This window comes from Hyalella azteca, unplaced genomic scaffold, assembly GCF_000764305.2.
Source record: "Hyalella azteca isolate HAZT.00-mixed unplaced genomic scaffold, Hazt_2.0.2 contig17342, whole genome shotgun sequence".
In the NCBI taxonomy this organism is placed as follows: domain Eukaryota; kingdom Metazoa; phylum Arthropoda; class Malacostraca; order Amphipoda; family Hyalellidae; genus Hyalella; species Hyalella azteca.
In genome coordinates, this window is record NW_025947129.1 from 29,700 (window position 1) to 41,418 (window position 11,719).

The following is an 11,719-nucleotide window of genomic DNA, read 5'->3' on the forward strand; positions in this document are numbered from 1 at the left end:
GCTGCTTAATAACTGCTGCTTAATAACTGCTGCTTAATAACCGCTGCTTAATAACCGCTGCTTAATAACCGCTGCTTAATAACCGCTGCTTAATAACTGCTGCTTAATAACCGCTGCTTAATAACCGCTGCTTAATAACTGCTGCTTAATAACTGCTGCTTAATAACCACTGCTTAATAACCGCTGCTTAATAACTGCTGCTTAATAACTGCTGCTTAATAACCACTGCTTAATAACGGCTGCTTAATAACCGCAGCTTAATAACCGCTGCTTAATAACAGCTGCTTCTCTAAAGCTGTAGACAGCGGAAAAAAACTTGGCCGTTGTTGCATCTCGCAGCCCTCCACTATAGCCTGCAATTGTTTGCTGAGAGCCCAACTCTATCTTGTGCGGAGTTTGCAGTTTTTCGTTCAAATTCATTTTACAGAGGATTTTTTATTCCATTCTTCATTGTAGGATACTGACAAGAAAATACGAGAATTGTTCCATTTGAAAAATTGCGTCTCGTTTCGCTTCTTTAGTACAGTATAATTTTCAAACTAAAACCTCACAAACTATGTCATTAACTAGCCTTTAATTATTATCATATGTTTATGCTTACGTACAGTATAATTAGAGTAAAACTAGGCACGATGCAACAAACTTATATCAATGAGTCATTAGAAATTAGGCATTTCATAGACAAGTGTGATCTTGAAAAATCTGATTACCTTTCATTTTTAGTATGTTATTGTCATTCTACTTCATCTAACTTTAGTTCGAAATCCTCCTGCGGCTTGAATATTTTCTACCTTTTCTAAGTTTTCTTCTAAGTTCAGTGGGCTACGTACCCATTGGTTTATGCGACATTCGGGCCAGTACGATTTGCGTTTAACGATTCAGAAAATAGCGTTTTCAAAAATCTTGTGCAGAATGAATTTTAGTTACAGCTGCTCTGTTGCAACATCTTGAAATTTTGAATGATGTTCGAGTGGGGGAGAAACGTGATATATTTTAGACTACACAACGTTGCATTATACTTAATTCGAAATTCTCTGCCAGTAAAGTTCATAAGCTAGGCAATTTTTAATTAAAAGTTTCCTCAAAGTATCGTTTCTAAATTGCTATGTACTATAAAATTAAGATTTAACGTATATGAATTCAAATTTAGATCAATGGCTTTGTTCAAGGTTCAGTTGAACGTTTTTTCTAGAGTTCGTTTATTATGGACTGGAAGACCAGTTACATTTATAGTCAATTTAGATAAACATTCTAAAAATCGATCAAATGTTAGTATATTACATCCAGTGGCTTCGCAGGGTTAACGGAAGAAGAAAAATGCAAAATTAGCCCACGACTTCAACCGGAGTTCAAGTTTAGAGACGGCTGAAAAAAAAACCGTGACTCAACCCTCAGCTTTGTTCGAGAGGAAGCGAGGGACAGTTGAGATGCGGGTGATTTATAGGGTGGTTGAGGACGTTGGTGAAAAAGAGAATAAAGGGGCATGAGGAATGGATGAGAATCATGATAATTGGTGGTGTGTTCCAGAAGCTGTAGATGAAGATGTTGGTGAAGAAGAGAATAAAGGGGCATGAGGGATGGATTAGAATCATAATAACTGGTGGTGTGTTCCAGAAGCTGTGGATGAAGAAATGCTGGTCACCGACCTCGCATGCGACATGTTTTCCTGTTAGTAAATACGTTCTTGCTTCCTAGAAAACAATAAGTATAAATCGAATAAGTTACATTTCTGCTGCTGGACAGTGTCCTTACTTGTGGATACCAAACTCGCATGCGACATGTTTTCCTGTTAGTAAATACGTTCTTGCTTCCTAGAGAACAATAAGTATAAAAATCCAATAAGTTATATTTCTGCTGCTGGATAGTGTCCTTACTCGTGGATACCAAAGCCAATGCATTCTATGAAGTCATAGAATAAATGTGAGTGTTTTTGCTCCCAATTCCAAATTTACGAGAGGAGAAACTTTATCGTGCGTTAGCAATATTGTCATCCCTTAATATATGCTGCTTCTGATAATTGCCTACAAGCAATGCCGTGGTTTTTATTTAAAAGTAAACTTTAATTAATTTCTACAGTATAGGTTGAAAATTTTGTAATGGGAATTATTGCATCACTCATATTTTCTCTGTATTAAAAATGTCAGTGAACTTGTGGAACTCTGGCGTGGCCTCTTCCGTTTGATTGCGTTCAAAATTAAACAGTTTTATCCATGAACTATACGACTGCTTCTTCTTCCCTGATCGCCTCGTCTTATTTATCACACATAAGATAGTGATATGTAGGCAGTACTTAACGCTCCAAGTGCCCTCATTTCTCCAGTCTATAATTAAGCATGTCTCGTACAGCAGGTAAAAGCGCGTTGTACATGCAGTCTCGCTGCGTCACGACTCGCTCTCTCCTCTGCACTTCTGTAGGTGATCGCATACGTTGGCTCGACACCGTGGCGACTTCTGGGCCTATACTTTAAAAAAAAGTTAAGATATCGTAAGTTCATCAGCCAATCATTGACGGCCTTTCGAGCAAAATCCCCCAATCATAGACAAGAAAATAGAGCGTAAGTTCTTACGTTCACTTGACCAGTTTTGAAAGTATGGCCCCTGTAGGTGATCGCCTACGTTGGCTCGACACCGAGGCGTCGTCTTTCTCGAGTCTCGAAAAATATCTGACGTCTTCGGTGGCCGTTTAGCTCAGTGCCTAAAGAAACATGCTGACTTCGAAAAATAACACAACGTCACTAGCCGCTTTTTTCTGTACGGAGGTCACGGAAAAATACAAAATAATGTCTATGACTTTTCGTTATATTGGGTGGGCTGCAACAGTTTCTCTATCGCGTTGAGGGGAATAAGCTGATTGACACAAGCGTGTTGAGCTTTTCAACTTACGTATGAGCGTGTTGGGCGTTTCAACTTGCGTACGAGCGTGTTGGGTGTTTCAACTTGCGGATATGAGCGTGTTGGGTGTTTCAACTTGCGTATGAGCGTGTTGGGCGTTTCAACTTGCGTACCAGCGTGTTGGGCGTTTCAACTTTGGCGCTCGCGTTTTTAATCGAAAAATTGTTTATGCATCCTATTGAAAAATTACTTCATATACACCGGCAACTTTAACGTCACTTATGCGAGCAAAATGTTAGAAGCAGTGCCATTTCTTGATAACTTGGGGTATCTATCAATTGTCCGTAAATTTTGTCAGTGGACCCGTTCTAGTTTTATTTAATACTACGGTAAAATCGTAGAGCGAGAAATTGGAAGCCAGCTCGAAAGTATCAGTAGATTAATGGATTCAGCACGTGTTTATGTTGTCATAATTGACTTTATTCTTGGTGGTTGAGAAGTATTTGTAGAATTTAATCAAATAATAAACTAGGCTATATTTTTCCACGTCCTTTCTGTCACTTTCATCCGCCACGCAGAGTCACGACGGGAAATACTTTCATCTGTAACGACGGTAATATCATTCACTGATATCATCTGCCAATTCTATCTTGGTGCATGAGCTCAGCTGCTAAAGTTGGTGTCGGTAGAGGAATAATTAACGACGGCACCCGCGTTAGAAACAACAATTAAAGTGTGTATCAAGAACTACGTGACGTAACAAGAAAGCTGAACTGAAAGACGGAACTTCTCGTGGGTCAACCTTATATAGTTCAACCATGGGGTTTCACAACCGGCGACGAAGGAGATTGAAACTTCGCTGGATGTTCGCATATTTCGTGTTAGTCGCATGTTATTATGTATGTGTACGTTCTGAGATGGCATTAAATCTTTTATGGTGAACAGTTCTTGAATTATCTCAGATATAAGTTCGTGATTCCCAATTATGAAGCTTCTATTAGCCAGATCAATGAGCACAGCACTCATCTTGTGACTTATTCGTCATTGACAGCTTTTCCTTATCTTATCCTCATAGCTGGAGTACAGTCGTCAGTCAAGTTATAAATCCTTTCAAGGCTGAATACTTATATCATGATTATCATTTAACATAGCTGGAGTACAGTCTGCGGTCAAGTTATACGTAAATCCCTTCGAGGCTGAAGATTTGTTTCATGATTATCATTTAAAACATGTCAGATAAATTGATTGCTCATGTAATCTTGAAGTATTGAATCTTCTATATAGGGCGTGCAGGGTTCACGCCTATACCGTGTACTTAACTTACTTGCCTCTTGCATCTCACTGCCAGCCATTATTGGCTAACGAATCGCGCCTTTACGTCTTGTTTACGAGGTGCCAACGCTTCTTCCTGCAAAGGCGCGGCTGCAAAATTCCATGATAATGACCTGCATGGAGCGATTCGAGATATGCAAGCGATGCGCGAGTTTGACATTTTATTGATAAATGTAGGAGAAAACTATACGTTATATAACATCACACAAAATATGTCAGTGTTACGCAAATCGGGCAAAAATGTTCTTACTATTGTAATATAGGCATCAATTCATACGACCTGATGAAAAAAAACAAGGCCCCGAATCTAGTCCTGAAAAATATTTTCGTTGATCCGTAAAATTATACGTTTCTCACTCACTTTCTCATTGCCAAGAAAATTACAGGAAGAACTGTACTTGGAAATTGACCTTATAATTGATCCGTGGTAAACACTCAGTATTTGATTTTTAGATTATATTATAGTCTTCATCTTTGGTCAGATAAAATTCTGAAATAACGAGATGTCATGGGGGAAATCAGGGGCGTTTTCACGTGCATTTCCACTGGGAATGGATGAAGACCAAAATTCAATGCTCTGAATGTTGACCTGGAGAGTTACAAGACAATAACTGATGTACAGTGTGAGGAAGTCGACGATATCTGCACTGAGCGTTTCTTTTTTTTTTTTTGCGGCACAAACTCAAGTGCTCATAAATTTTCTCTGTGGCTCTACCGACTTGTTGGACGAGGTTGAGGTCCCTTAGCGGTTCTGCAAATATTTTATTTTTGACGTAGTGTTTTTGTTGACAATTTACAATGTAATGCAATAACTTCAGGGCAATTTACTCAGAACGGAATGGATTTTTTTAGTTATTGTTTTATTAACAATGTAGCTTGGTTCTCAAGACAAGAAGTGAAGATGTGGTCTCCTTGATTTTTTATAACTCAATCAACCATTTCTGCCTCTATAGAGTCTATGTCCTTGTTAGTCTGTAAGTAAGAATACTGTCTGTACCATAGTCTCGTGTGTGCCCAGTCTGCGTATACCCGGGGGGCTACCCGGGCGTGTCGCAGTATAACGGTCTGGGGCCATACTTTCAAAACTCGCTAAGTGAACGTAAGTACTTACGCTCTATTTTCTTGTCTATGATTGGTGAATTTTGCCTGAAAGGCCGTCAAAAATTGGCGGATGAACTTAAGATCTCTTAACTTTTTTTTGAAAGTATAGGCCTAGGCCCCGACTTCAAGATAGCCTCAAAATTTCCTTGATAACAATAAATTTTATCAGTAATTGATTGTAAAATTCTGCTATACTCGTAATTTACAGTCTCTGGCATGAATTGTGTCTATTCTTGATACTAATTTGTGTGTTATTTATTGTGCAAACTTCAATTAAAACCCTAGGTAACGACCGTTCGACTAATAAAAAGTCATGTTCCCGAAGCTGATAGTTCAGACTATAAAAAACGAACTTTATTATTTTGCGCCTTCTCACCTAGTCTGATTTTCAAGTTACCTTATCGCGATCGTAATTTTTCAAGTTAACTAACAGAAAATTCAGATATTAAGAAGTCCATTTATAATACCTACCAACAATGTCTTCGAACAACAAGTACCTCCAAAATCTCCAGTCGTGTGTACAAATGAATCCCTGATGTGAGACATAATATAATATCATAATTGTTATGTCGTGGTCCTGAACAAACTGAACAATAATCAAGAAATTGCTCTTCAGTATTCCCTGAGCACTGCCGTGGATCAGTGTTGCGTAAAGCACATCCTCGTCATTCTAGACAAAACCCTGTAACTTCTATCTTTGTCCCAAATTGAACCATTCGCCATGTAAATAATCGTCGACCAGAGACATTCATCGGTAACTGATCGACCTGATACTGAAGCGATTAAAAATTTATGAAATGCTGCAGTAATTGAATTTTATTTATATAGTAATTTAGTAGCGTTTAATTGATTATTTGTTTCCCCATGCATCAATTATTGGCCGAGCGAATCGAAAAATCGATTGATATTTATTTCTGTGCCTTGTTGGACCTTTAAAGGCGAAACTAACTTACTATTATTCTAAGTTAAAATCAACACAAAGACGCATTTTCCACTATATAGGACAGTAAAGGGGTTGGCAAATCCCCCCTCTTACCCCCACCTGCACTCCATTCTCCTCCCCCAAGCCATACACACCCACACGCCTCTAAACCGAGGATGACATCATCCCATGCAAGGCAACCTCGCTCGTCTTCCCTCTTCCCGGCCATTGAGTTTGAGGCACTGCAGTCATAAATTCATGTACTGACTTGCACCATTGCTGAGGTTTGCAGCTCCTCTTCAAGTAGCATCCAAGCTAAAGCACCTAGACCCATAGCACGAAATAAATCGCTTAAGAGCATTCATGCAAGTATGTACAATTGCTCAAATATCTGATTTGATTTCAGTATTAATATTGACCATGCTTAATGGGTTTCAAAGTTTAATCTAACTCATTACCTAATAATTTAATCATATTTTTAGCCAATTTTTATGTTTTCACCGAGAAAAGCTCGGCTGATGACGTGAAATAATGTAGCTCTCGACACATCACCCTCCTGCGCTCGAAATTGTGTTGTGCATGTGTTTTGTGATTATAAAACGAATGGAGTGCTTGACAGTGCTTGCTTTTGTTTTAAATGTTGTGCAATAATTGGCTGTGAATGCATGGCTTGTGTATTGCGCTTGAAGTGATAGCACGAGTGAACGAGTCTCTGTTTAGCGTTGCTGTGAATGCTTACGGTAAGCTGCTGCGTGCAGGCTGGGCGGGTTCAAGGGACGGAACGAGAGCGCAGACTTGACCGCCTTAGGTCCATTACACTGAGCACGTCTTGCCGGGGATATCAATGAGTCCTGTTGTGTATGGGTGACTAGGGAAAACTGAATGCGAGCTGAACGAAGGTTAATGGAAATTGGTAAAGCAAGCTTGAGGATTGCGAGCGGTAGATTGTTTATTGTTGGATGATAGTGTGTGTAATAGTTAGGCGAAGACAATGACAAAGCTACTTACGATACAGATTAAATATTGTTATGAAGTGAGCTTTAGTAGTTAATCGTTTTGCCTGTTAACTTCAAATTCTACACCAAGATTATTCATTAGTTGATGTAGAAACATTAGCGCTGCTGCTTTGCAAAACTTGTTTAATTTTTTCACACCGACAATATTCTTAAAATGTTAAGGAAAATTTAGGGCAACATCTTTGCAAAACTCGTCTCATTTGCAAGTCCGTAAGTTGCCATTTAGTCATTCTCAAGTGCAAAATCACATCTATTCCCTTCCGTGTCACTTCACTTGTTCCTTGTGTCTTATTTTAGTTTAATAAAAGTGATTGATTTAAGTTATACTGACATCCGTTTTCGCTTCCTCGTTATTAACAATGCTTTTACATTATTGTTTTAAGCATTATCAGTTATCAAATTTATAAGGCCGGTATGGCCAGAGAGAAAAAAAAATTCTGACGAAAGAAAGAAAGTGAAAATACCGTCGAAAATTGTTTTAAGCATTATCAGTTATCAAATTTATAATGCCGTTATGATCAGAAAGAAAAAAAATGTCTGACGAAAGAAAGAAAGTGAAAATACCGTCGAAAATACCATGCTTGTCTGGCTGGCTGCTGCTAGCTTGGCGCCGTCTGGCACGAGGGCGATGTTGTCGTTGCAACTTTGTAATCTTTGTAAATTATTCTTTGTAATCGAATAAAAACCCGACATCCTCGCCAACATTGATCTTTGAATTCATTTTAATGCGCTGGGTGCAAAAAATTGATCCGCTACACTTTAACTTCAATTCTCATTCACTTTATGATAAATCGTATCCCAACTTCAATTCACATATATAAATTCACAATTCAAATTCAATTTATGATAAATCGTATCCCAACTTCAATTCACATATATAAATTCACAATTCACATTAAATTTATGGTAAATCGTATCCACAATTCTCATGACGATATGGCTTATATTAAATCCAAATCCACGTTATTACGGATCAAGCCAAGGGCGTTTGAGTCAATAAATAAATTCCTGTGATGAGGTTTTGTTGGCCTTCTGAGTTTTTTTTTCTTCAAAAACTTGGCTCAAAGTTTGGAGCGAGTGTCTGAATGGTCATCTTTTTACTTATTTTTTTGCGACGTGTTTAATTCCATTGCTGCTGCGCCAATGTTAATTTGTTCATGTTTGCATGGATATGCACTTGAAGCTCTGGATCGTAGCTTTAAATATGGAATTACCAATGTATAACTTATTTAAAGAAGTTACACTATTATTTCGTTAATTGGTACGCATGAAAATATTTTATTCAGAGATCAATTAGCTTATGGAAGCCGGGAAATACTTTTATTATAATATGGGTTACATACGGCCTCGAGTTCAATTTTCGCACGATGCAATTGTTAATAAAGACGATGTGTCCTCGAAGGCCGCGAGTTTCGACTCAGTCGCCGCATTCTCACTGATTCAAAATGTTTACGGAAGGTAAATAAGATGTACCTATTCTAGTCGCCTGGGTCAATCGATCTGCAGTCAAGATAAATGAAGTCTAATGTCGTGTGTCACGACGCAAGCGTGTCGAACTGGAGAGAGTCTTCTTATATTGACGATGAGTTATTTATTCAGCTCGATTTTATTTCGTTGTAGGTAGTTTTGAATTAAGGTTAGGCAATACATACGTTTATGTGCGAGATTTACAGTTTCATCGTCTCCAAGAAGCTTCTGAAAAACACGGTCCATAATCTTTTTGGCGTGTGTGTAACTTACCTGGAGAAAAAAGCAAAGAAATTTTTTTTTTACACTTGGAGAGTATTTTTCGTCAATCGTAAATTTAAAACCGCAGTTTTAATTTCACCTTCTATATTCCAGTTCTATTAATTGTTATTTTTTGTGTACACCAGCTATAATATATAAAAACTCATCATTTCAATGTCTCTGATGCCTAGTTTCTTCTCAGGTCCACGAAGATGCTTGAGGACATGGACAGACCAGGCTTCTTCAAGCAGTACTACCAAACCGTCCGCCAATCCATAACTAATGACGTGCTGCAGGAGTTCTCAAAACTCTCCTCCGATGAAGAAAAAGTCCGCTTCTGTTACGAGAAAATCCCGGCAGTACACGAAATTGATATACGCACATTTTATCATGGAAAATCAGAAAGAGATGCACTCGAGAGAAAAGAAGCTGGAAACAAAGCTTTTGGACGGAAAAAGAACGTAGAGGCGTTGCATTGTTATAGTCAAGCAGTTGTAAAGGCACCCGTGTTATCTGGTAAATATTGGAAGTTGATCAGTGAGTGCGGAGTCGTGAATGTCTTCTAGTAAAATGAAATTAGTGCCTGAAGGAACTCAGAGAGTTTGTACAAATTATAATTTGTTCGTTGAGCCCATATTTTTCAAGTATTTTATTTTATTCGTTTAGTGTATTTTCAAATGTACTTAAGGTTTCACAAGTTGTTTAAAAAAAAACTTTCTTAAAGCCATTGTTTCAAGTATTTTATTTTATTTGTTTAGTGTCTCTTCAAATGTACTTGAGGATTCGCAAGTTGCTTTAAATTAAAAACCTTTTTTCTATTTTTGTTAAAGTTATAGTCAATATTCTTTCCATATTCATTATGTTTTCATAATCTGCGTCATTTATAAAATTTATTCCTTTTCAACTATTTCAAAAGCTCCTTTATTCTAATTTTTAATTCCGTTGTTACCTGTAACCTCGCAGAGGAGAACGCCGACCCCCGCAAGATGACGCTCTACCCCATCTGCCTGGCTAACCGCTCCGCTGCGCTCTACCACCTCAAAGACTTCTACTACTGCGTCAAGGATATAGATGAGGCCCTGGAGCATCACTACCCCAAGGTAGGAGGCTTGTTCTGCTGAATATTGTTTATGGTTTTTGTCCATAAGTGTATAGTAATATATAGATGAGGCTCTGGAGCATCACTACCCCAAGGTAGGAGGCTTGCTCTGCCAAAACTTGATTGTGGTTTCAGTGAGTATGACGATTGAGGCTTCAGACTCGGTGCATCAATACATCAGGCGTGTTGTCTACTTCCTTTGATGTTAAATATTGCGTCATTAATTGAATTTTGCCACTGAATAATTAATAATCTCATAATTTAGTGTTGTTTAATGAAGTATGTATGGTTATGGTTAATGTACAGTATAATCTCTAGAATTATGGTTAATGTATAATCTCATTCTCTTATTTTTTAGACGCTAATAAATTTTTGTATTTAAGAATGAATAATTGCATATAAGAAAGAATTACATTATTTAATGTAATTAATTAATTAATTACATTTAATTAATTAATTAATTAATTAATTACATTTATGAATGAATAACTTAGAAAGTTATGCGAGAACCATTAGTCAGTGTTGTTACTTTCTTACCTCTCATTGAGTTCATATTGCGAACTCAACCAAGTAAAGCTCACTGTTTTGTACAAAAGAGAATAACTACGTTGACGAGTTTGGATCTGAGGATTTTACAAGTGTTCAGAGTCGTACCTAAAAAGAACTTTTATGACAATTGTGGCTGCTCAGAAAGCGTACGCATGGCCAAAACTGACCTCATATTCAAACAAATAATGATGACTTGAAACTAAAATATTCAGTTACTTAATTAATGGTTATAGTTTCTGAAACTATTTTGCTTTATTAGCTCCACTAAAGAAAATCTCGCCGGTCTGTCTCATCAATGTTAATCCCTGACACCTCTGCCACACAGGAGCTCAAGTTCAAGCTGTACAAACGCAAGGCGCGTATCTTGGTGGACCTGAAGCGGCACTTGGAAGCTCGGGACTCGTTTCGACAGGCACTCAAATGGCTCGACTGGGCCAAAATGGATCGTGATAAGAGGATGGAAGTTCAGAAAGACATACAGAAGTGGCTTAGCATATTTGAGAGCGGCAAAGTCGTCAAGAATGGTGAGCTATTTTATGTTGGAATGACGAGTTTGTCGGTATTTAATCAAATGACCATAGGTGGTTGATTAACTAAAGATAGATTTTGAAAAATTCTCTCTGGGAGGCATATGGATAGTTTGCTGACGAAACAATTGTCGTGCAGTAACAAATCTATTGTTCGTTTCATGTTTTCTAGATAAATTAATTCCTGCCCTCTCCAATCTCGGAAAATTACTCATTCTAAAACTATATTCGCAATTTATCCCTAAAGCGAAATGCCTTGAAAGATATTTCAGGTAATATTTTTTCATCGTTCCCCTTTTCCTTTACCGAATTCTACCCTTTGACCTTTTTTCCCCAAACTTCACAGTGCTAGAAAACTGTACTAGTTTTCTTCACGGTGCTAGAAAACTGTACTAGTTTTCTTCACAGAGCTATAAAACTGTACTTGTGTTGGTTTTGCAGTGGGAGACTTCCGTGTGAAGCTGTTCCCCACGGTGCCGCCGCTGACCCAGGGCCCACATTCTGTCTTCCCGACGCTGTCCAGCAAACTCGAGATGCGATACTCGCCCACGCAGGGCCGCTACGTCGTCGCCGCTCAGGACATCGAATTCGGCGACGTCGTCTGCACCGAGAA

At 38.2% G+C, this 11,719-nt stretch overlaps 1 protein-coding gene across 1 annotated transcript in view; it reads left to right on the forward strand.

The window, feature by feature from the left end:
- Positions 1-11,714, forward strand: part of LOC108671809 (SET and MYND domain-containing protein 4-like) — a gene marked incomplete at its 3' end in the record, with an annotated part of 29,814 nt that extends 18,100 nt beyond the window's left edge. The window contains exons 4-7 of the mRNA XM_018159397.2: positions 9,134-9,447; positions 9,895-10,031; positions 10,905-11,103; positions 11,548-11,714. Of these exons, the coding sequence (XP_018014886.2) occupies positions 9,134-9,447; positions 9,895-10,031; positions 10,905-11,103; positions 11,548-11,714 (817 nt within the window). The remainder of the gene's footprint in view (positions 1-9,133; positions 9,448-9,894; positions 10,032-10,904; positions 11,104-11,547) is intronic.
- Positions 11,715-11,719: the final 5 nt, after the last annotated feature.